Source organism: Eucyclogobius newberryi, unplaced genomic scaffold (genome assembly GCF_026437365.1).
Source record: "Eucyclogobius newberryi isolate DKJ021-1_F unplaced genomic scaffold, fEucNew1.0.hap1 SCAF_16, whole genome shotgun sequence".
Lineage (NCBI taxonomy): Eukaryota > Metazoa > Chordata > Actinopteri > Gobiiformes > Gobiidae > Eucyclogobius > Eucyclogobius newberryi.
The window spans coordinates 30,807,555-30,833,653 of NW_027315790.1; the positions used below are offsets into that span (position 1 = coordinate 30,807,555).

Consider the following 26,099-nt stretch of genomic DNA (forward strand, 5'->3'; position numbering starts at 1 on the left):
TTTTTCATCAATTTAAGTAAATCACTGTAATCAGGACTGAACACCTGCAGGGTTTTTGTGAGGGCGCAGACGCTCGCCGGAGAAGAAGAAGAAGAAGAAGAAGAAGAAGAAGAAGAAGAAGAGGAAGAAGAAGAGGAAGAAGAAGAAGAAGAAGAAGAAGAAGAAGAAGAAGAAGAAGAAGAAGAAGAAGAAGAAGAAGAAGAAGAAGAAGAAGAAGAAGAAGAAGAAGAAGAAGAAGAAGAAGAAGAAGAAGAAGAAGAAGAAGAAGAAGAAGAAGAAGAAGAAGAAGAAGAAGAAGAAGAAGAAGAAGAAGAAGAAGAAGAAGAAGAAGAAGAAGAAGAAGAAGAAGAAGAAGAAGAAGAAGAAGAAGAAGAAGAAGAAGAAGAAGAAGAAGAAGAAGAAGAAGAAGAAGAAGAAGTTTTGCTGATTGTTTTAACCGAAGACTAAGACCTTTTTGGTTTCGTTTCCCTCCTGGTTTTGAGTTTGCAAATTACATCAGATTTTCAGGTCATTCCTGTCAAAATAACACACAGTACAATACACTAATACTAATCAATACTAATCAACACTCCTCTGCTCCTCCTCATCTCCTCTGCTCCTCCTCATCTCTTCCTCTGCTCCTCCTCATCTCCTCTGCTCCTCCTCATCTCCTCTGCTCCTCCTCTGCTCCTCCTCATCTCTTCCTCTGCTCCTCTGCTCCTCTTCTCTTCCTCAGCTCCTCCTCTGCTCCTCCTCTGCTCTTCCTCTGCTCCTCCTGCGCCCTTCCTCTGCTCCCGGCTCCATACCGAGCTCTGCATATACAATCCTCGCTCCCAGATCAGAGCGCTCATGCATATTCTGCCTGTTTGCGCCTCCTGCTGACACTGTGAGCTGCCTGTGGACAGACATGGACGCATTGGTGACGTCTGGGGAACGGCCAGATAGAAACATGAATTATAATGAGGAGTGGTACAGGAAAGAGAACGTATATATTATGTGTATATTTGTATGCCACGAGAGCATCGGGAGGAGGCTCAGTGGACGTTGTATAAGAAGATACAGGGGAAGAAGTGGACACGAGAACATTATTCAAGCCTCAAGATGTGACTGTTGTTGGTGCGAGGTGCTGTCCGGTGGTGGAGTGGTTAAGGCGCAGCACATGCTCCAGTGTCGACAATGTACTGCATGTCCTCCCCTCTCTCAGCCCCGTTTCACACTGTCCGTTTCTGTCTAGTAAAGCCTACGAGCCAAAAAACAATCGTCCTGGTTTAGACCTGGTTTTGTCCTGATCTAGACCTGGTTTGGACCTGGTTTAGTCCTGATTTAGACCTGGTACAGACCCAGTTTAGACCTGTTTTTTAGACCTGGTCCAGACCCAGTTTAGACCCAGTTTATACCTGGTTTAGACCTGGTTTAGACCTGGTCCAGACCCAGTTTAGACCTGGTTTAGCCCTGGTCCAGACCCAGTTTAGACCTGGTTTAGACCTGGTCCAGACCCAGTTTAGATCTGGTTTAGACCTGGTCCAGACCCAGTTTGGACCTGGTTTAGCCCTGGTCCAGACCCAGTTTATACCTGGTTTAGACCTGGTTTAGCCCTGGCCCAGACCCAGTTTAGACCTGGTTTAGCCCTGGTCCAGACCCAGTTTAGACCTGGTTTAGCCCTGGTCCAGACCCAGTTTAGACCTGGTTTAGCCCTGGTCCGGACCCAGTTTGGACCCAGTTTGGACCCAGTTTGGACCCAGTTCAGACCTGGTCATGTGGTCCATGATGCCTGGGCGCAGAATGTGGTTTGGAGCAGAGTTTGGTCTTTGGAGGATTCAATTTCAAATTTCTCGTGTTAAAGCTGAACCTAAATTCACACAAAGTAAAAGCGTAAAGAGATATTTAATGTGACAAAGTGTTTCTGAGCGCTCACAAGCCCTTCGGCTCATGGTTCATATCCATGCATTCACTTTCAAGCTTCAGAACGGCTTTTTCAGACGGCGAAGTGAAACTCTAGGGACTTCCTCAATCACAGCCAATCAGAGCGCTGCCTTCAGCTTCTGTTTCCACGATGACTGAACATAAAATACTTCATTATTTGAAGCAGACGTCGCGGCGCAGTAAAAGTGCTGCTTTTACAAGATACTCTTTGGGGAAAACACAACATTGACTCTTTTACAAACGTGGGAGCTGTAAATGATTAACAGTCTTGTTTATGTTCTTCAAGTCGTCTCTGAAAGTTATATTTATGTTGTCTTTGAAAAGAGGGGATGCATTTTTATTGAAAATGGAAATAGATCGATGTGAGGACAGTTATTCATTGTTTTACCACATCGTCCAGCCCTAGGCACCTTATTCCAGAACGCCATGTAATCTAACACAGTGCTGCTGATTTAGACCTGGTTTGGACCTGGTTTGGACCTGGTTTAGTCCTGGTTTGTACCTGGTTTGGACCTGGTTTAGACCTGGTATGGACCTAGTTTAGTCCTGTTTTAGTCTTGATTTAGACCTGGTTTGGACTTGGTTTAGTCCTGGTTCGGACCTGGTTTAGACCTGGTATGGACCTGGTTTAGTCCTGGTTTAGTCCTGATTTAGACCTGGTTTGGACTTGGTTTAGTCCTGGTTTGGACCTGGTTTAGACCTGGTATGGACCTGGTTTAGTCCTGGTTTGTACCTGGTTTAGACCTGGTTTAGACCTGGTATGGACCTGGTTTAGTCCTGGTTTGGACCTGGTTTGGACCTGGTTTAAACCTGGTTTGGACCTGGTTTGGACCTGGTTTAGACCTGGTTTGGACCTGGTTTAAACCTGGTTTGGACCTGGTTTGGACCTGGTTTAGACCTGGTTTAGACCTGGTTTAGACCTGGTTTGGACCTGGTTTAAACCTGGTTTGGACCTGGTTTGGACCTGGTTTAGACCTGGTTTAGACCTGGTTTGGATCTGGTTTGGACCTGGTTTGGACCTGGTTTAGACCTGGTTTAGACCTGGTTTGGACCTGGGTTAGACCTGGTTTGGACCTGGTTTAGACCTGGTTTGGATCTGGTTTAGACCTGGTTTAGACCTGGTTTGGACATGGTTTAGACCTGGTTTGGACCTGGTTTAGACCTGGTTTAGACCTGGTTTGGACCTGGTTTAGACCTGGTTTAGACCTGGTTTAGACCTGGTTTAGACCTGGTTTGGATCTGGTTTAGACCTGGTTTAGACCTGGTTTGGACCTGGTTTAGACCTGGTTTAGACCTGGTTTGGACCTGGGTTAGACCTGGTTTGGACCTGGGTTAGACCTGGTTTGGATCTGGTTTAGACCTGGTTTAGACCTGGTTTGGACCTGGTTTAGACCTGGTTTGGACCTGGTTTAGACCTGGTTTAGACCTGGTTTAGACCTGGTTTAGACCTGGTTTAGACCTGGTTTGGACCTGGTTTAGACCTGGTTTAGACCTGGTTTAGACCTGGTTTGGACCTGGTTTAGACCTGGTTTGGACCTGGTTTAGACCTGGTTTACTCTCTGTGATATTTGGTCTGACTCGGGCCTGACGAGTGTAAAAAAACACAGAATTATCTTTTTACATATGAGGACATTTGTTTCATGTTTTAATCATTTTGACAGATCATAATAAAGTCACAATTGAATCATTTGCATAAAACGATTAATGTGGCGCCTGAAAACAGAGTTTAAAAACAACAGGAGGAAAATAAAACGAGCTGTTTCTCTGTGAATAATGTGTCTCATGTGAAGAGCTGACGGTGCAGAAGACGTCGTGTGCCTTTAAGAGAAGCAGAAACATCCAGAACATTCTTAAACGAAGTGGCAGTAAAATGACATGATATAAGAGGAGATACTTTTTATTGAAAATGGAAATAGATCGATGTGAGGAATTCCTTTTAAACAAGGTTATTCATTGTCTTACCACATCGTCCAGCCCTAGGCACCTTATTCCAGAACGTCATGTAATCTAACACAGTGCAGCTGATTTAGACCTGGTTTAGTCCTGGTTTAGACCTGTTTAGTCCTGTTTAGACCTGGTTTAGACCTGGTTTAGTCCTGTTTAGACCTGGTTTAGTCCTGTTTAGACCTGGTTTAGTCCTGGTTTAGTTCTGGTTTTGTCCTGGTTTAGACCTGGTTTAGTTCTAGTTTTGTCCTGGTTTAGACCTGGTTTAGACCTGGTTTATTCATGGTTTAGTCCTGGTTTAGTCCTGGTTTAGTCCTCTAGTATAACGGCCTCTAATGTGGACACAGGACCTTTAGTTTAGCTCTTGTTGTGTGTGATCAGATCCAAATCTGGTGTAAAAACAGTGGAGCACGGACGAGGGGAGAACGTGCAAAAGAACTATTTTCTTTTTTCTTCCATTTCGCGTGCTTTCTGTGATTGGCCGTGATTGGTTTTAATCAGAGCAGCTCTCGATGGGACGCCCCGCTGCGACGCCCTGAACGCCCCGCTGCGACGCCCTGTACGCCCTGAACGCCCCGCTGCGACGCCCTGAACGCCCCGCTGCGACGCCCTGTACGCCCTGAACGCCCCGCTGCGACGCCCTGAACGCCCCGCTGCGATGCCCTGAACGTCCCGCTGCGACGCCCTGAACGCCCCGCTGCGACGCCCTGTACGCCCTGAACGCCCCGCTGCGACGCCCTGAACGCCCCGCTGCGATGCCCTGAACGTCCCGCTGCGACGCCCTGAACGCCCCGCTGCGACGCACTGAACGCCCCGCTGCGACGCCCTGTACGCCCTGAACGCCCCGCTGCGACGCCCTGAACGCCCCGCTGCGACGCCCTGAACGCCCCGCTGCGACGCCCTGAACGCCCCGCTGCGATGCCCTGAACGTCCCGCTGCGACGCCCTGAACGCCCGCTGCGACGCCCTGAACGCCCCGCTGCGACGCCCTGAACGCCCCGCTGCGACGCCCTGTACGCCCTGAACGCCCCGCTGCGACGCCCTGAACGCCCCGCTGCGACGCCCTGTACGCCCTGAACGCCCCGCTGCGACGCACTGAACGCCCCGCTGCGACGCCCTGTACGCCCTGAACGCCCCGCTGCGACGCCCTGAACGCCCCGCTGCGATGCCCTGAACGTCCCGCTGCGACGCCCTGAACGCCCCGCTGCGACGCCCTGTACGCCCTGAACGCCCCGCTGCGACGCCCTGAACGCCCCGCTGCGATGCCCTGAACGTCCCGCTGCGACGCCCTGAACGCCCCGCTGCGACGCACTGAACGCCCAGCTGCGACGCCCTGTACGCCCTGAACGCCCCGCTGCGACGCCCTGAACGCCCCGCTGCGACGCCCTGAACGCCCCGCTGCGACGCCCTGAACGCCCCGCTGCGATGCCCTGAACGTCCCGCTGCGACGCCCTGAACGCCCGCTGCGACGCCCTGAACGCCCCGCTGTGACGCCCTGAACGCCCCGCTGCGACGCCCTGAACCCGCCGCTGTGACGCCCTGAACGTCCCGCTGCGACGCCCTGAACGCCCCGATGCGACGCCCTGAACGTCCCGCTGCGACGCCCTGAATCCCCCGATGCGACTCTGAACGTCCCGCTGCGACTCTGAACGCCCCGCTGCGACGCCCTGAACGCCCCGCTGCGACGCCCTGAACCCGCCGCTGTGACGCCCTGAACGTCCCGCTGCGACGCCCCGATGCGACGCCCTGAACGTCCCGCTGCGACGCCCTGAATCCCCCGATGCGACTCTGAACGTCCCGCTGCGACTCTGAACGCCCCGCTGCGACGCCCTGAACGCCCCGCTGCAACGCCCTGAACGCCGTGTCATCGCTCCGACTCCCGACACTGAGAGCGTTTCATTTACACGCTTGTTTTTTCCCATCGGCAAAGTTTGACGAAAAGTTTGAAGTAATTTGATTAGTTAATTTTAACTGACGAGCCTGTTCTCCGGCTTTTGATTTAGACCCAGTTTAGACCTGGTCCAGACCCAGTTTAGACCTGGTCCAGACCCAGTTTAGACCTGGTCCAGACCCAGTTTAGACCTGGGTCTGGACCGGAGGTGACACGTTTATTTTAATATCAGCATTATTACAAACTTGTCTGATCAAAACACAATATAAGTCTGTTTATTGTGTTTCGTGTTTTCTACATAAAAGTATTCTCAATACATTCTGCGCGTATAAGTCTCCGTTTCTTTGTGTAAATATGCAATACTCATTATATACTCGTAATACTTGTTCTGTATCTGTCATGACGTGAACTGGAGCTGGGATTAAATGGGACTGAAAGATGATACAGCATGTTTAAAGTTTAAATTAGTTCAAAATGTCTTTATGTTTCAAAACTGTACATAAATCTTGCCTAAATGTTTCAGACTTAAAGGGCCCATGACAGGTTTTGACGATGTCCTAATGTTGACTTTATTTGGTGTATTTGTACCTGTTGTACATATAAATGATAGTTTTACACCAATCGAGCAGGTATTTGTGGAGAAAATGTTGAAAAAGCTGTAGGAAATGACAGGAAGTGACATCACACCAGGGACACTCATTCCAGTCAAAGTTTATGCAGAATTTACACAAATAAACGACTTTTTTGACTCTCTGAACTCAACAAAATAAAGTCGCTCTCATATTTGTATTTGTCAAAAAAAAAAAAAAAAAATACATCAGAGGAGTTTTTCCTACTGTGATGTCATCAGTTACAAACAGGAAGTGAAATTATAAACCTAAAAAATGGGATAATATTTCAAATATATTTGTCTTAACTGCGTTTTTGTTCAATGAATCGACCTGTAGGGGGCACTTTAAGAAATCTATTATTTTAAACTGATGTTTGCTTTATTTGTATATTAAATGTACGGATAAAAATAAAGTTAAATTCAACTGTTTAACTTAAAGTGCACATGACATGTTTTTTTTTTCCTCCGTATTATTACTTTGTTCTGGAGGTTATACTCTGTGGTATTTATTGATCATAGTTTTACACTCTTGCATAATAAGTGAAGAAACATTTAAAAATACGAGCTGAAATTTACAGGAAGTTCTAAAACAGAATCCCCCTGTGATGTCATCAATAAGCGACGAATGTTTTGACAATTTGAACACTCGTTTGACAAAATAAAGGTGTTATCAGGTACTGTTATTGGTCAAATCATGGGTATTGTGTAACTCCGCCCTGTGTGAAGTAATACAACCGGAGGGAGGAGTTCCAACAGATGGCCGACGCCCACGGCAACGCCCGGAACATGTTTTGACAATTTGAACACTCGTTTGACAAAATAAAGGTGTTATCAGGTACTGTTATTGGTCAAATCATGGGTATTGTGTAACTCCGCCCTGTGTGAAGTAATACAACCGGAGGGAGGAGTTCCAACAGATGGCCGACGCCCACGGCAACGCCCGGAACAGTTTGCAGCTCGTGTCCAACCAGGAAGTACAATTACGAACGTCACCAACATTGTCAAACAGGAGGAACATCGACCAAAACAATTGTCGTGTACAGTTTGTAATGTATTTGATCACTTTGTTTCCGCAGGTACTGTGGTACTGTGTATTTGTACTTTTTACTGCGTCCGTAAGTGTGAGAACGCCCGGGTCGTGTACCGCAGGTCGTCTTCTCCTCGTGTCCTCTCTGCATTTGTCCTGTTCGTGCCTGACGTTCCTCTCGTCTCTCGTTTCAGAGCCCTACAGCCCGGCCGTGTGGGTCATGATGTTTGTCATGTGTCTGTCTGTCGTCGCGGTGACCGTCTTCATCTTCGAGTTCTTCAGCCCCGTCGGGTACAACCGCAGCCTGCAGAGCGCCAAGAGTAAGAGACTACTACTACTACTACTACTACTCTTTTTGAGGCTCAGAGAAGATGATCTTGATGAAGTTTTAACGAAAAAGTCGTGATTGAAAGTTACTCTGAGTCGAAAACGAAACGGTCTCGAAGTGCGGGAAACATCGTGGACTCGCTCCGTGGACGCCAATCAGCCCCGCCCCCCCGCGCTCACGTTGCCGCGCCAACGCCGCCGTCGCTTTCGCCGCGAGCAGCCGGAGGGAGGCTGATTTCACACGCACATCGACACAAAACACATCACCGTCTCGTCCCGCGTTCCACCGTCACGACGACTTCATCCAAGGCTTAATTGAGGAAACAGTGGCAGCGTGAAGGCAGTCATGTCTCCACGGTAACCATCAGCCCGCAGAGAATCATAATCATCTGGGATAATGATGATGGGGAATTTTATTTATTATGAAACAAATGATATAACAGTCATCTGAAGTGCAAGATGAGACGTGTAATGGGATCCACGAGAACGAGATGACGAAATGTGGACATATTTAAGCCCATAGTCGCGTAACCAGCTTCTCAACGTGTAAAGATGCACTCTGGAACTTTTCTGGTGAAGGCTCTGAAGGCATTGCTGGCTACAAACTCTACAACAGATTAATTTTGGGCTGAAAAGACCTCAAATTGCAAGACGTGATGGATCCTCCACCAGAAAAGTTACGTAGTAGCTTTAAATGAAGGTGGTGTTTAAAATCGTTGACGGCAACGATTCCGAAAGTCTCTGGCGATAAAACTGACCCGAGATGTTCATTTAGAATCTTTTTACTGTCAACGTGTCAACCAGGGATGTCAAGACTATCAGGTTAATCGATACTCGGTAATCGAAAAGGCAAAAAAAAATTACAATCGTGACTTTTTTGAAAAAAGAAGTTTTTTCATTCAATTTATTGAGAAGCGATAATTTTTGACCAAATATAGGTATTTTTTTTATTTGAATTTAAAAGAAATTCTCAATTTTAGAAGCAAAAGCAAGTTTCTGCTCACTTTTTCCTCAAAAAAGCTAAAAACCTAAACATTTTTTTTTTTTTTTTATCTTGCTGTTTATGTCAAATTGATCATTCACAAAGTAAGAAAACACATTTTATTGCTGTTTTGGTTGTGACGCTAATAATCGCGAATAATTGTTGCTCTTACATTTGAAATCGCGACATCACTAACGTCAACTGACTTAATCTGTCATCCAATCCTCACCGTAACCATGACAACCAAACCAAGGATGCTCCCAAATGTATTCCCCGTTTCCTGACCTGAACAATTACAATAACCGTGTTCCCGAAACCGACCTTAACCAGTCTGTCGAATATTATACACGCATTTTAAATTTCGTATTAACCTAAACGCGTCCGACACACGACCCCGAAAGGGAACAAGCGGTAGAAAATGGATGGATGGCGTCCGACACACGTAAAAGGCAACATAGAGACTTCCTTGACCTTCTTAACTCTTTCTTCCCTTTTTCCAAGACTTTTCTAGCCCACAATCATTCACCGAGAAGAGTTTCTTGGAACACGTTACGACTTTCAAGGAGCCGAACCGTCTTTCTAACTCCAGAATATCCAGAATATCTAATAATATGTTTGTATACGATGCATAAATGAGAAGAAGAATGATCTGATCTTATCCGAAGTGTTCTTCTCTGTGCAGAGTCTGGGGGGTCAAAGTTCACGATTGGGAAGTCCGTGTGGCTGCTGTGGGCTCTGGTCTTCAACAACTCTGTGCCTGTGGAGAATCCCCGAGGAACCACCAGCAAAATCATGGTAAGTGTTGAAACGTGTAGTAGCGCACAGGTGGTAACAGTTGGAAAGTAGTAGCTGCAGTTGTGTTTGTAGTACTGTGGTAGTTGTAGTAGTAGGAGTAGTAGTAGGAGCACTGTAAACGTTGGTCTCGGGACTCTACAGTTTCCTCTCTGAGACGCCGTGAGAGGAACTATCAAGGTGATAAGAACCTGCTGATGCAAGCACGTGTACGTTCAGCTTTCACCTCTGCAAATGATGTGCAGTAGTATGTGTATTCGCAGAAGCTCCAGTAGTAGTTGTCAGAAGTAGTACTGGGCTGGCTGTGAGAGTAAAAGTGGTAGTTAGAGGTTTCTCGATCTCATAATTAGGCTTAATTTGTAGTGCGCGTACAAGAGGTCATAGTGTCTGTCAGTGCTTTGACCTGGGCCATGATCTGGGCCATGATCTGGACCACGATCTGGACCATGATCTGGGCCATGATCTGGACCATGATCTGTACTATGATCTGGACCATGATCTGGACCATGATCTGGGCCATGATCTGGACCATGATCTGGGCCATGATCTGGACCATGATATGGGCCATGATCTGGACTATGATCTGGGCCATGATCTGGACCATGATCTGGACTATGATCTGGGCCATGATCTGGGCCATGATCTGGACCATGATCTGTACTATGATCTGGGCCATGATCTGGACCATGATCTGGGCCATGATCTGGACCATGATCTGGGCCATGATCTGGACCATGATCTGGGCCATGATCTGGGCCATGATCTGGACCATGATCTGGACTATGATCTGGACTATGATCTGGACCATGATCTGGACTATGATCTGGGCCATAATCTGGACCATGATCTGGGCCATGATCTGGACCATGATCTGGGCCATGACCTGGACCATGATCTTGACCATGATCTGGACCATGATCTGGGCCATGATCTGGACCATGATCTGGACTATGATCTGCACCATGATCTGGACCATGATCTGGACAATGATCTTGACCATGATCTGGGCCATGATCTGGACCATAATCTGGACGATGATCTGGACCATGACCTGGACCATGATCTGGACCATAGAGTTTTTTCAGTTTGGAACACTAGATTATAGAACCATTTTGCTATTTCTATAAAAAGGGCAGATTAACCGTTTGAAATGGCAGTTATGGCTCTGAACAACCGTTATTATCCCGCTCACGTTTTATCCACAGGGTTTCTCTGTACAACTCGCCCTTTTAGCTAACACACTCCAATCCGTGTTATTTGCACATCTACCAATTCCCCGCATCGTCACTGCTCGCGTCCTGCGGCGAAAACGCCGGCGTTTTGCAGTTTGTGCGTCTGCGGTGAACGAGCGTGCACGTTTCACACAGCGGAGGTCTTTTAGTGCCCACTGCCCTCTGCGGGGAAACGGTCAAGCGTTTATTCCAGCTTTGCACTCGAAACTACAGGAGGTGAGAAGGTAAAGAGGAAGTGTGCATGTTTTTCTGTTCTGAGCGCTTCCTCTAACAAAGCCAATCATTTTAAGAGGTCATTAAGTGCTCAATGGGCTTTACAAATCTGGGTTAGAAAGAAAGAAGTGTAAAGGAGGAGAGGGGTAGAGAGGAGGAAAGACAGAAGCAGGAAGAGGTAGAGAGGAGGAAAGACAGAAGCAGGGAGAGGTAGAGAGGAGGAAAGACAGAAGCAGGGAGAGGTAGAGAGGAGGAAAGACAGAAGCAGGGAGAGCTAGAGAGGAGGAAAGACAGAAGCAGGGAGAGGTAGAGAGGAGGAAAGACAGAAGCAGGGAGAGCTAGAGAGGAGGAAAGACAGAAGCAGGGAGAGGTAGAGAGGAGGAAAGACAGAAGCAGGGAGAGGTAGAGAGGAGGAAAGACAGAAGCAGGGAGAGGTAGAGAGGAGGAAAGACAGAAGCAGGGAGAGGTAGAGAGGAGGAAAGACAGAAGCAGGGAGAGGTAGAGAAGAATAAACTACTTTTTTGACATTATAAACCGTGATTCAACAAAATGAAGTGGCTCTCATATATTTGTATTTGTCAAATATAAAAAAACTGACATTACATGAGTTTTTTCCCAGTGTTTGCTGGGCTATGTTGTCCGGGGCTTCATGCCCCTGGTAGGGTCTCCCAAGGCAAACAGGTCCTAGGTGACGGGTCAGACAAAGATCGGTTCAGAAGCCTCTTATGACGACGACACGAACAAGGCCGTTTACGTCGCCCGGATCGGCGTCACCGAGGCCCCATCCTGGAGCCAGGCCTGGGATGGGTGCTCCATGGCGAGCGCCTGGTGGCCGGGTCTTACCCCACGGGGCCCGGCCGGGCACAGCCCGAAAGAGCGACGTGGGGCCGCCCTCCCAAAGGGCCCACCACCCGCAGGAGGATCCATAAGGGGCCGGTGCAGAGAAATCTGGGCGGCAGTCGACGGCAGGGGCCTCGGCGACCAGATCTCCAGACACAGAGACTAACTCTGGGGACATGGAATGTCACCTCGCTGGGGGGGAAAGAGCCTGAGCTTGTGCGGGAGGTTGAGCGATACCGACTAGATATAGTCGGCCTCACCTCCACGCACAGTTTGGGCTCTGGAACCCATCTCCTCGAGAGGGGCTGGACGCTCCACTTCTCTGGTGTTGCCCGCGGGGAGAGGCGGCGGGCTGGTGTGGGCTTGCTGATAGCCCCTCAGCTCAGCCGCCACGTGTTGGAGTTTACCCCGGTGAACGAGAGGGTCGCGTCCCTCCGCCTTCGGGTGGGGGACAGGTCTCTCACTGTTGTGGCGGCCTACGGGCCGAACAGCAGTGCAGAGTACCCGGCCTTCTTGGAGTCCTTGGGAGGGGTACTGGACAGTGCACCGACCGGGGACTCCGTTGTTCTACTGGGGGACTTCAACGCCCACGTGGGCAATGACAGTGACACCTGGAGAGGGGTGATCGGGAAGAACGGCTTCCCCGATCTGAACCCGAGCGGTGTTCAGTTATTGGACTTCTGTGCTAGCCACGGATTGTCCATAACGAACACCATGTTCAAGCACAAGGGTGTTCATCAGTGCACATGGCACCAGGACACCCTAGGCCGGAGGTCAATGATCGACTTTGTTGTCGTGTCATCAGACCTCCGGCCGCGTGTCTTGGACACTCGGGTGAAGAGAGGGGCAGAGTTGTCAACCGATCACCACCTGGTGGTGAGTTGGATCCGCTGGCGGAGGAGGAAGCCGGACAGACTTGGCAGACCCAAGCGCATTGTGAGGGTCTGTTGGGAACGTCTAGTGGAGCCCTCTGTCAGTAGGGTATTCAACTCGCACCTCCGGGAGAGCTTCTCCCATGTCCCGGGGGAGGTTGGGGACATTGAGTCCGAGTGGACCATGTTCTCCGCCTCCATTGTTGATGCGGCTGCTCGGAGTTGTGGTCGCAAGGTCTCCGGTGCCTGTCGTGGCGGCAACCCCCGAACCCGGTGGTGGACACCGGAAGTAAGTGTGCCGTCAGACTGAAGAAGGAGGCCTATCGGGCCACTCTGGCTTGTAGGTCTCCGGAGGTCATCGACGGGTATCGGCAGGCCAAGCGAGCCGCGGCTCGTGCTGTCGCAGAGGCAAAAACCCGGGCCTGGGAGGAGTTCGGGGAGGCCATGGAGGAGGACTATCGGTCGGCACCAAAGAAATTCTGGCAAACCGTCCGGCGCCTCAGGAGGGGGAAGCAGTGTCTCACCAACACCGTTTACGGTGCGGGTGGAGGCCTGCTGACCTCAAATGGGGATGTCGTCGGACGGTGGAAGGAATACTTTGAGGATCTCCTTAATCCCTCAGTCACGTCTTCCGAAGAGGAAGTAGAGACCGGGGACTCGGAGGCTGGCTCATCCATCACCCGAGCTGAAGTCACTGAGGTTGTTCGCAAACTCCTCGGTGGCAGGGCTCCGGGGGTGGATGAGATCCGCCCTGAGTACCTAAAGTATCTGGATGTTGTAGGACTGTCTTGGTTGACACGTCTCTGCAACATCGCGTGGCGTTCGGGGACCGTGCCTCTGGACTGGCAGACCGGGGTGGTGGTCCCTCTGTTCAAGAAGGGGGACCGGAGGGTGTGTTCCAACTACAGAGGGATCACACTCCTCAGCCTCCCGGGTAAGGTCTATTCCAAGGTACTGGAGAGGAGAATCCGACCGATAGTCGAACCTCGGATTCAGGAGGAGCAGAGTGGTTTTCGTCCCGGTCGTGGAACACTGGACCAGCTCTATACCCTCCACCGGGTGCTCGAGGGCTCATGGGAGTTTGCCCAACCAGTCCACATGTGCTTTGTGGATCTGGAGAAGACCGTGTCCCTCGGGGTGTCCTTTGGGGGGTGCTCCGGGAGTACGGGGTCCGGGGCCCTTTGCTCAGGGCTGTCCGGTCCCTGTATGACCGGAGCAGGAGCTGTGTTCGCATTGCCGGCAGTAAGTCAGACCTGTTCCCAGTGCATGTTGGACTCCGCCAGGGCTGCCCTTTGTCACCGGTTCTGTTCATAATTTTTATGGACAGAATATCTAGGCGCAGTCAGGGGTCGGAGGGTGTCCGGTTTGGGGACCACAGGATCTCATCTCTGCTGTTTGCAGACGATGTTGTCCTGATGGCTCCATCAAACCCGGACCTGCAACATGCACTGGGACGGTTTGCAGCCGAGTGTGAAGCGGCTGGGATGAGAATCAGCACCTCCAAATCCGAGGCCATGGTTCTCGACCGAAAAAAGGTGGCTTGCCCTCTCCAGGTGGGTGGGGTGTCCTTGCCCCAAGTGGAGGAGTTCAAGTATCTCGGGGTCTTGTTCACGAGTGAGGGAAGGATGGAGCGTGAGATCGACAGGCGGATCGGTGCAGCGGCTGCAGTGATGCAGTCGCTGCATCGGACCGTTGTGGTAAAGAGGGAGCTGAGCCGAAAGGCAAAGCTCTCTATTTACCGGTCGGTCTACGTTCCTACCCTCACCTATGGTCATGAGCTTTGGGTAGTGACCGAAAGAACAAGATCGCGGATACAAGCGGTCGAAATGAGTTTCCTCCGCCGTGTGGCTGGGCGCTCCCTTAGAGATAAGGTGAGGAGCTCGGCCACACGGGGGGAGCTCGGAGTAGAGCCGCTGCTCCTCCACGTCGAGAGGAGCCAGCTGAGGTGGCTCGGGCATCTGTTTCGGATGCCTCCTGGGCGCCTCCCTCGGGAAGTGTTTCAGGCATGTCCCACCGGGAAGAGGCCCCGGGGAAGACCCAGGACACGCTGGAGAGACTATGTCTCTCGGCTGGCCTGGGAACGCCTCGGGATCCCCCCGGAGGAGTTAGAGGAAGTGTCTGGGGAGAAGGAAGTCTGGGAGTCCCTGCTCAGACTGCTGCCCCCGCGACCCGGCCCCGGATAAAGCGGCAGAAGATGGATGGATGGATGGATGGATGTTTGCTGGGTAATTTCCTAGTGTGATGTCATCAATTACAAACAGGAAGTGAAATTGTAAACCTAAAAAAATTGCTATTCTGTGATAAGATTGTTATCATTCATTCATTTTCTACCGCTCGCGGGTGACTGGACCTATCCCAGTGACTTTGATTTGTATCATTTTTGCCTAAATTTGAAATATATTTATCTTAAACTGCATTTTAGTTCAATGAGTCGTCCGACCTGCTTTACGCATTTGAAAACAGCATGAGGCGTTTGGCGTTCACACGGCGACAGCGGCTGAAAGTGGATCCAACTGGCTATAAAATTGGAACATTTAAATATTTAAGTGTTTTTCCTCCATCTTTCTCTCATTGAACACTGTAAACCTGCTCATAAACCTGCTCATAAACATGCACAAAAACTCAAACTAATAAGGGGCACAACTCTATAATAACTACACCTTAATTAGCCTGAACAAAGCATGAACAAAGACTCAATTCATTATGAACATATAGTTTATTAATGTTATGTGTTGGAGTATTATTGAAGTGGTTACTAAGGCTGAGTTCTACAGTTTTACTCGTTATTACAGACAATAGATGTTACTTCCTTTGACATTTTATCACTGTGATATTTAGTGATTATTATATTCTAAAAGCTAGTTTCGAGTATGAAGTATTTAGAAAGAGGAAAAGGAGCAGCTGGCTTCTCATAACTGTTTATGCAGCCGTGGAGTGGGTGCGTTTTGGGTATTTTATGAATTTTTAAATATTCAAATGAAGGACGAAAATAAAGTATTAAGAATAATAAAGAGAGGAAGTTTTAATGTGTTTAAAATGAGCTGGTCTTCGCTGAACCCGAGGAGGAAAATGCAGCGTATTAAACTAAATGACAAATGTCTTATTGAATATCGAAACTAATAGTTCTGTTGTTTTCATTCTAAAATGATTACAAAATTACTGTGTCGGCTTTTAGATATAAGGAGCCCCTAAAATACAGATACAAAAATAAAATAAAAAAAAAAATTCTAAAATGTAGGATATTTTTTTAGGGGATTTTAAGGCTTTTATTCATGGTTTAGTAGTTTAAATTAAATATACTAAACCATAAACAAAATCTTAAAATCCCCTAAAAAATATCCTAAATTTGAGTTTTTTTTTTTTTTTTTTTAATGGTGATTTTAGGTGCTCCGTAATTTAATCTTAAATACTTTTTGTCATGATTGGGACCTGATGAATGTGAGACTTTTTACATGATGTAGTTTAGAAAAATGTTGTGCACATAATGAGGACATTAGTTTGTATGTTTTAATCATTCTGACGGAACAAAATAAAGTCACAATCGAAAAATTATTTGCAAAATCTATTTATTTGGTGCCTGAAAAACAACATGTGGAAAAAGCAACAACTGTGTCTCTGTGAATAATGAGGCTGATGTGAAGCGCTGCCAACACGAGCAGGACGGCGTGTGCCAGGTCCCAGGGGGGCCACCTCAGAATGTGGGAGAGTTTTAGTTACTTTTAGTTATGTAGTTAGTTTTATAAACCTTCTGCGCTATTGGAATGAAGTGTTTAGTCTGAAAATACAGAGCTAACAGTGTGCTGGAGGTGGCAAATCCGTGTTAACTGGCTGTGCTGCTGGACACGCCTGAGTGTTTGGAGGTGTTTGAAGGCGTTTGGAGCTGTTGAGAGGTGTATGGCGGTGTATAGAGGTGTATGGAGGCGTATAGAGGTGTATGGAGGTGTTTGGAGGTGTTCGGAGGCGTTTGAAGGTGTTTAGAGGTGTCTGGAGGTGTTCAGAGCCGTTGAGAGGTGAATGGAGGCGTTTAGAGGTGAATGGAGGTGTATGGAGGCGTTTAGAGGTGTTTGGAGGCGTTTAGAGGTGCATGGAGGTCTTCGGAGGTGTTTGGAGGCGTTTAGAGGTGCATGGAGGTCTTCGGAGGTGTTTGGAGGCGTTTAGAGGTGTATGGAGGTGTTTAGAGGTGTTTGGAGGTGTATGCAGGTGTTTAGAGTAGTTTGGAGGTGTTTAGAGGTGTATGGAGGTGTTTAGAGGTGTTTGGATGTGTTTAGAGGTGCATGGAGGTCTTCGGAGGTGTTTGGAGGCGTTTAGAGGTGTATGGAGGTCTTCAGAGGTGTTTGGAGGTGTTTAGAAGTGTATGGAGGTGTTTAGAGGTGTTTGGAGGTGTTCTGAGGCGTTTGAAGGTGTTTAGAGGTGTCTGGAGGTGTTCAGAGCCGTTGAGAGGTGTATGGAGGCGTTTAGAGGTGAATGGAGGTGTATGGAGGCGTTTAGAGGTGTATGGAGGTCTTCGGAGGTGTTTGGAGGCGTTTAGAAGTGTATGGAGGTCTTCGGAGGTGTTTGGAGGCGTTTAGAAGTGTATGGAGGTGTTTAGAGGTGTTTGGAGGTGTATGCAGGTGTTTAGAGTAGTTTGGAGGTGTTTAGAGGTGTATGGAGGTGTTTAGAGGTGTTTGGATGTGTTTAGAGGTGTTTGGATGTGTTTAGAGGTGTTTGGAGGTGTTTAGAGGTGTATGGAGGTGTTTGGAGGTGTTCTGAGGCGTTTGAAGGTGTTTAGAGGTGTCTGGAGGTGTTCAGAGCCGTTGAGAGGTGTATGGAGGCGTTTAGAGGTGAATGGAGGTGTATGGAGGCGTTTAGAGGTGTTTGGAGGCGTTTAGAGGTGCATGGAGGTCTTCGGAGGTGTTTGGAGGCGTTTAGAGGTGTATGGAGGTCTTCAGAGGTGTTTGGAGGCGTTTAGAAGTGTATGGAGGTGTTTAGAGGTGTTTGGAGGTGTATGGAGGTGTTTGGAGGTGTTCTGAGGCGTTTGAAGGTGTTTAGAGGTGTCTGGAGGTGTTCAGAGCCGTTGAGAGGTGTATGGAGGCGTTTAGAGGTGAATGGAGGTGTATGGAGGCGTTTAGAGGTGTTTGGAGGCGTTTAGAGGTGCATGGAGGTCTTCGGAGGTGTTTGGAGGCGTTTAGAGGTGTATGGAGGTGTCTAGAGGTGTTTGGAGGTGTATGGAGGTGTTTAGAGGTGTTTGGATGTGTTTAGAGGTGTTTGAAGGTGTTTGGAGGCGTTTAGAGGTGTTTGGAGGCGTTTAGAGGTGTTTGGAGGTGTATGGAGGTGTTTAGAGGTGTTTGGATGTGTTTAGAGGTGTTTGAAGGTGTTTGGAGGCGTTTAGAGGTGTTTGGAGGCGTTTAGAGGTGTTTGAAGGTGTTTGGAGGCGTTTAGAGGTGTTTGGAGGCGTTTAGAGGTGTTTGAAGGTGTATGGAGGTGTTTGGAGGTTCATGGAGGTTCATGGAGGTTTTGCATGAGTATGGAGGTATTTGGTGGCGTTTGGAAGTGTATGGAGGCGTTTAGAGGTGTTTGAAGGTGTATGGAGGTGTTTGGAGGTGCATGGAGGTTTTGCATGAGTATGGAGGTGTTTGGTGGCGTTTGGAAGTGTATGGAGGCGTTTTTATGTGTTGCAGAAGTGGCTTATCAGAGGCAAACGGAGTAAAGCTTACTGTTGTAAATCGTCCATTAAAAATGCACAATGGGCTTTTTACTGTAACATCAGCACAGCTCCCACAGCAGCTGTACATGACCACACCTCCTTCCCCACCTCCTTCCACACCTCCTTCCCCACCTCCTTCCCCACCTCCTTCCACACCTCCTTCCACACCTCCTTCCCCACCTCCTTCCCCACCTCCTTCCACACCTCCTTCCCCACCTCCTTCCACCCCTCTCAGTTCCATCATGTCTCCTCCTCCCCCCCTCTCAGCGCCCCCCTGTGTCCTTTACAAGTTTAATCCACACACGTTCCTTCTATTTGTTTTAATTCCACTCTTGAAAGGAGTCTTTCAAAGGCGGCTCACGCTCGGCCCGTTCCATGACAGACAGTTCCATCATCTCCCCCCATCACCCCTCTCTCCCCCCTCTCTCCCCCATGTCCTCCCCTCTCCCCCCGTGTCCTCCCCTTTCCCCCTCCGATCCTCTGACAGGGGCTTAGACGGCATGAAAACCTCTCAGATCTGCTGTGGGACGCGCTCTGAAGTTCAGCGCCGCCAAAAACGCTGCCGAGGCGTTGACACGAGGCCAGGCGCAGTGCATGATGGGATTCATCTACATTCGCGTTCCACATGCGACGGAGGAAGCCATTCGCTCTTCACTGTGGCGCCGGCGAAAAGTTCATTTGCATTAATTGACTTAATGAGCACAATGAACAATGAGTTAAATTACTTTCTCAGCCACGGGAATTTAAACACATATGAATAATGTGATGAAGTACTTTGTTTATGCATCTGTATTGATTTAAGACTGCTACTGCTGCTAATACTACTTCTACTGCTACTGCTGCTACTGCTGCTAATACTACTACTACTGCTACTGCTGCTACTGCTGCTAATACTACTACTACTGCTACTGCTGCTAATACTACTACTACTGCTATTGCTGCTACTGCTGCTAATACTACTTCTACTGCTACTACTGCTACTACTGCTACTACTACTGCTACTACTGCTACTGCTACTACTACTGCTACTGCTGCTAATACTACTTCTACTGCTACTGCTGCTAATACTACTACTACTGCTACTGCTGCTACTACTGCTACTGCTGCTAATACTACTTCTACTGCTACTGCTGCTACTGCTGCTAATACTACTACTACTGCTACTTCTGCTACTGCTGCTAATACTACTACTACTGCTACTTCTGCTACTGCTGCTAATACTACTGCTACTGCTACTGCTGCTACTACTGCTGCTGCTGCTAATACTACTTCTACTGCTACTGCTGCTACTGCTGCTAATACTACTACTACTACTACTACTGCTACTGCTGCTAATACTACTACTACTGCTACTGCTGCTACTACTGCTACTGCTGCTAATACTACTTCTACTGCTACTGCTGCTACTGCTGCTAATACTACTACTACTACTACTACTGCTACTGCTGCTAATACTACTACTACTGCTACTGCTGCTACTACTGCTACTGCTGCTAATACTACTTCTACTGCTACTGCTGCTACTGCTGCTAATACTACTACTACTGCTACTGCTGCTACTGCTGCTAATACTACTACTACTGCTACTTCTGCTACTGCTGCTAATACTACTACTACTGCTACTTCTGCTACTGCTGCTAATACTACTGCTACTGCTACTACTGCTACTACTTCTACTACAACTTCTACTACTGCTACTACTACTGCTACTGCTGCTAAAACTACTACTACTACTACTACTACTACTACTGCTACTGCTACTGCTACTACTACTTCTATTGCTACTACTACTGCTACTGCTGCTAATACTACTTCTACTGCTACTACTGCTACTACTACTGCTACTGCTGCTAATACTACTACTACTGCTACTGCTACTGCTACTGCTACTACTACTTCTACTACTGCTACTACTGCTACTACTACTGCTACTGCTGCTAATACTACTACTACTGCTACTGCTACTACTACTTCTACTGCTACTACTACTGCTACTGCTGCCAATACTACTACTACTTCTACTACTACTACTACTACTGCTACTACTGCTGCTACTAGTGCTACTGCTACTGTTGCTAATACTACTAGTACTGCTACTGCTGCTGCTACGACTATGTACTTTGCAATCACTATTGGTAACACTGCTTCTCCACTAAAGTATTCCATGTATTCATTCGTCTTATTCGAACCCTTTGACCAACACGTCTTCATTTAACAGCCAGTTCTGTTGAAGGCTTTCTATAGGAGTGTTTCAGATGTGTTATAGAAAACTTTTATCTTAGCATAAAACATACAGGGGTGAAGGCTCAGACCAGTGCGTGGAGGACAGGAGAACGTGGTGTTCTTCTGAGGAGGTGAAGGCGAGTGGACTGGAAATCTCAGAAATGATTGCCAATCTAAATGCTTTTCAATAGCAATGTTCATGTCAAAGACTCAGAATGTTTGACTTCTAAATGCACGATCCTGAAGGCCGTGAAGGTGCCGCGTTAGCAGAGGAGGGAGGTCACGAGGGGAGGAGGTGTGGCAAAGGCTTCAGACTGCGTAGCACGATTCGGAGATAGATCTAGCACCATGTTAAGTTACTCGTTACTCCAAAAAAGGTCAGTCGAGTACGCTAATGTGTTTACTTTCAGCACCCGCAGTGTTTCCTCTGAGGAGCCCTCTGTACCAGCAGTAGTGGTCGGCTGTGCCTGCTGGGGCCTGTCTCGGGGGGGCCCCTGGTGGGGGTTTGGTGTCTCCTTGCGGCCCTGTGTCGGTGACTCTCTGCTCCTGGTGCAGACGGCTCCTCTGATGGTGCTTCCCCAACTGGCCTCATCAGGCTCTTTACCGCCAGTGAATACAGCGCCCCCTGTGTCCTTTACGAGCAGGTTTAATCCACACACGTTGTTTCTATGTGTTCACGCTCGGCCCGTTACAGTTTCATCATGTGACACGAACGCGCTCCTCCACTCGGAACAAATATTTCCCAAAATCGTCTTGAGAAAAATAATCTTTGCAAAACCTCTTCACGTCTGTTGTCCGCAAACTTTATGTGACTTCTTAAAATCGCAGACGATCTTGAAATGCTCCTGTGCTTTCACTTCCCAGAGCTGAAGAAACGATTGACCGAGGGCCTAATGTGTTCGCTCTAAAGACATTCTCGGGATGCTACTACTACTACAAAAGTGCTGAACTCAGTATGGCTCAGTTGGTCTCTCGGTTCTCCGCCCTCTGTCCCCTCTCAGGTCCTGGTGTGGGCCTTCTTCGCTGTGATCTTCCTGGCCTCGTACACTGCTAACCTGGCGGCCTTCATGATCCAAGAGGAGTACATCGACACGGTGTCCGGCCTCTCCGATAAGAAGGTACATTTCACCGATTATTTACAGCACTCACTGGGACGAGCGCGCGTCCTCAGCGGGACGAGCAGGGCAGCACACTCCGGGACTGAGGGGAGCGGACTTTAACTTTAAAACAATGTTACGCAAAGAAATGAGAACTTGAGGACTAGGGGAAGGTGTGAACATGAAAATAAGAACTCATTTTAAAAACTTCAATCAGTTTCTTGCATGCAACTCCAAAAAACCTTGTGCGGAGCTTATACTATTATATTGTATATATTTAGCTCTCCCTCTCTAATGTGTGAGTTCAACCTTCATTTGTTGCACTTAATGGACAATAAAGTGATACAAATAGTGGCTGTAGTAAAAAAAGACAAGGCAGGATGTTACATTTTGAGATGTACTTTTAAAAGCCAATTCCCTTGAGCTATTTATTTATTTATATTTTTTTTCCTTTTTCAGGAGATCTCCCTTTACAACATAACGTGCACTTTAATCAGAATCAAAATGAGACTAAATGATAAAAACTTAAGTTATTTGACATTAAAATAAAATAAAGTTAGCTTTGTGCAGTGGCATTACTGTAGCCTATGAGGTTTATCCCCCAATCAATAAAGAAATTAAAACAAATAAAGAAAGATTCAAAATTGAGCACAGGATCTTCAAGTTCTGGTAACATTTTGATTTTGAGTAATATTTCTTGGACGATGTCCCAGCGCTCTTAAAAATAATGCTAATTGTATTCATTTATTCAGAAAAATGTGATTGATACACGAGGTCACTGAAAGGTCACCTACGAAACCCACTCTGGATTTTCTTTCAGTTAAATTCTACACTTGCTCAGAGCTGCTTTTACTTTAACCTTTTGTCCCGCCCAGTTCCAGCACCCGACGGACCAGTACCCGCCCCTGCGCTTCGGGACGGTCCCGAACGGCAGCACGGAGGAGAACATCCGCTCCAACTACCCCAACATGCACCAGTACATGATCCGGAACAACCAGCGCGGGGTGGAGGACGCCATCGACAACCTCAAGACCGGGTGAGCGCGGGACGGGAGGAGGGAGGGTGAGCGTTGAGGTGGTTTGGACACGTACAGGGGCGGGGACGCCTGAGAGGGGGCGGGGCAGAGGCGGTAACGCGTGAGAGGGGGCGGGGAAGTGGCAGAGGCGGGGGCGTGGGAGAGGGGACCTGGTATAGGTGGGGACATGTAAGAGGGGGCGGGGACGCGTGAGAGGGGGCGGGGACGTGGGAGAGGGGGCGTGGCAGAGGCGGGGGCGTGCGAGAGGGGACGTGGTATAGGCGGGGACGTGTAAGAGGGGGCGGGGACGCGTGAGAGGCGGCGGGGACGTGGCGGGGGCGGGGGCGTGGGAGATGGGACGTGGTATAGGCGGGGACATGTAAGAGGGGGCGGGGACGCGTGAGAGGGGGCGTGGTCAGTAATTACCCTCGTTGTCGCTCACAGTTCATGGGGAAAAAATAACACATCAGGGACTGCAATAATATGGGTGCGACTTATACTTATATTTATACTTATATACTTATACTTATACTCCAGTGCAACTTATATATGTTTTTCTTTCTTCTCTATTATGCATTTTTTTGCTGGTGCGATGAAAATACGGTAATTAACAAATACTTTTTTTTTTCGGATTTTTCTCTCACAGTGGAAATGCGAAAAGAAAATGTCAGAACCAACATAATTTCTAAGTGGCAGAACTTTTCAAATATTCCTCACTCTAAAGCCTTCTAAATAGAGAATATATAAGAATAAAGCGCATTATTGATTAGAAATGTGTTATTCTCTCTTGATTCATACAATTTGTCTTTGATTAAAAGTTATTTTTTGACTTATTTGCAGCAATAATATACAAATACAATACAAATATATTTAAATACCATACATACAGATTACTGCTTCTCACAGTGGAAACGCACCGACGGTGGGAGAACTCGCAAAATAGCAGGGTGTTCAAAGATTCCTCACTGTAAAGCCTGCTAAACAGAGAATATATAAGAATAATGTGCATTATTGATTAGAAATGTGTTTTTCTCTCTTGATACTTTGATTTATTATGATTAAAAGGTCTTTTGGTGTGTGTTTTAGAGTCTCCACTGTCCAAATCATCTTCAAAGTCATTAAAATAAAACTGCTAGTGTTATTTTATAGTCTAATGGTCTATCAATCGTTTCAGCGCGGATACAAACTACAACAAAACCTGTAAAAGGGTCAAATTTGACTCGTTTTAGTGGGACGTGCGACACTTCCAGATCTTCATCGCATCATCTTCATCACAGTTGACACATCGGCGAGCTGCAGCCAACACAAAATCATTCAGAGCAGAACTATTCTTCACCCCAGGACCTTGGCTTTTTACTTCTTCTTTTATTCTCCTCTAAATTAGACGAACATGTAGAAAAGCGTGGGGATTTAAATAATAGATTGATACTGCAGTGCGGGTGGATCTGCCTCCTCAGCGCTGTAAACAAACTGCTACTCTTTACCCGCTGCAGGGGGCGTATAAATCTCCTCCTGGGGGCCAAAAGTACAGCAAACGTAGTGGTAAACAGAGTACGCAGATAGCAGTGTGAATATGGAGCGAATGCAGTACTTTTTCTGGGTGATTTGACGCGGCGTGCGATTGGAACTCCCGCGATGCAGCGCTGGGTTATTATTTTGCGGTCTCATTAACAGGTCTTTATTTCTCTGCACGTCGTTTACAAGTTATTTACAGAGAAATTAATACAGATTTGACTCCAGTTGATGTTAGAGAAGTTTTGTAACGTGGAGAGGAAGTGGAATTTAAAGTTGAATTCTCTTTTAAAGGACAAATATTATGCATTGTTTTGATTGTTATTAGACTTTAAACATGATCTTGAGTACTTTTTGTTGGAGTTTCATGTTTTGAAACTAAACAAAAAGAAGTTTATATTAGATTCACGCATTTCAAGCTGGCCTGGTCACTTCCTGGTCCTAGCACGCAGTCATACTGATCTTGATTAGACGGGAGAAATTCACAGAACGAGTCTGGAGATGATTTATGGAGTTACAAAACAGCAGAGAAGATTCTCAGAGCCACGTCACCGATGGAGAAAATGTCAGTTATGGAGGAGATTCAGAACGGAGTGTTTTTGACGCTCGGAGGGAGAGGACTTTCAAGCCAGGATTCGTCAAACTAGTGTGGATGAAGCTAAATGCAACTCCAGGTGTGTTTTTGATGAGGGAACTATGTTAGAACAGGGTTAAAAGCTTAAAAAAGGGTACATTTAGCATAATATGTGTCCTTTAAACTTTAACATGCTGTAATGTTGTTTCTTCATCAAAAACATATCGAAGCTTTGTCCGAATATCCACATTACTGTCTACATACAGGCACTATTTAGGGTTTAGCAGATGAAAAAGTAATGCACTCTCACAATCTACACTGAAAAGTATTGTCCAGCTCTATTCTCTAGGGACAAGATGGACCACAATGCATTGCAAGAGTCTGAAAAACAACAGTGGACAGAGACAGGCCTTAAACTGGAAGCAACACGGCTGAATTAAAGCAGTTTAAAGATCCATCATTTCCCATTTCAGACTAAATAGATCAACAATACAGTCCATTTGGATATTTAACCTGAGCTCCATCTTTACAAAAAACATGCAGGATCATTATTAGTCATCATTTGTGACAGAAATTAAACATTTGCCAGACGTTTTTTCACCCAGATGCAGAAGTTACAGCACCCGCGGTGAGGAGAGCATTGAGAGTGTGAACCGCTCTGTGAATGACAGAATCTGGTCAATAATGCAGGACTACATAGGGGATGAGGGGTGAGGGGCGGGGCAAATGGACGCTGCCCTCGAGTTTTGTTTCATTTTTAGTCCAGTCCTTCGTACAAACTCGAAAATATCCGCGTGCAGAACTTCTCCATTGTGTTTTTGAAGGTTCACCGTGTCATCTTCTGCTTCTGCACGTCCACAGTATGGCACTTAACCTCTCCCGGAGTCCTATGTAACATAAGAGGATGTAACAAAGAAGCTGCACACAAAGAAGCCGCGCGCACAAAGAAGCTGCGCGCACAACGAAGCGGCGCACAAATAGCATGAGCGGGAACACGAAGAAGCCGACTTGTGCTCATTATTTGAACTTTGTCGGGCTCATTTGAGATCAGAAGAACACGATGTTCCCCTGCAGCGCTCAAACCTGCGCCGCACCTGTTCTACCGCGCTCGCGCTCACGAGGCGACAGCTGCGCAGCGTTTAAGGCTCCCGGGCGAGGGGGGGAGCGAGGAGGGGAGAAAAAACCTTCAGTCAGAATCAGAGACAAACATGCTGCGATGTGATGGATGCCTGGAAATGTTGACTTGAAATTAAAGCGCTGGATAGTTTTGCTTTTGCCGCCTTAAGTGCGCGATTCTGCAGAGCTTCTTGTGCTTTTCCAACGCTTTAAGGCATCTGTTTATTCAAGTGGAACTAAACACATGA

The 26,099-nt window shown here is 47.7% G+C and overlaps 1 protein-coding gene across 1 annotated transcript in view; it reads left to right on the forward strand.

Moving 5' to 3' along the window:
* Nucleotides 1-26,099, forward strand: part of grin2da (glutamate receptor, ionotropic, N-methyl D-aspartate 2D, a) — a 389,894-nt gene that overhangs the window by 315,177 nt on the left and 48,618 nt on the right. The window contains exons 11-14 of the mRNA XM_072448252.1: nucleotides 7,568-7,693; nucleotides 9,365-9,477; nucleotides 21,539-21,655; nucleotides 22,510-22,670. Of these exons, the coding sequence (XP_072304353.1) occupies nucleotides 7,568-7,693; nucleotides 9,365-9,477; nucleotides 21,539-21,655; nucleotides 22,510-22,670 (517 nt within the window). The remainder of the gene's footprint in view (nucleotides 1-7,567; nucleotides 7,694-9,364; nucleotides 9,478-21,538; nucleotides 21,656-22,509; nucleotides 22,671-26,099) is intronic.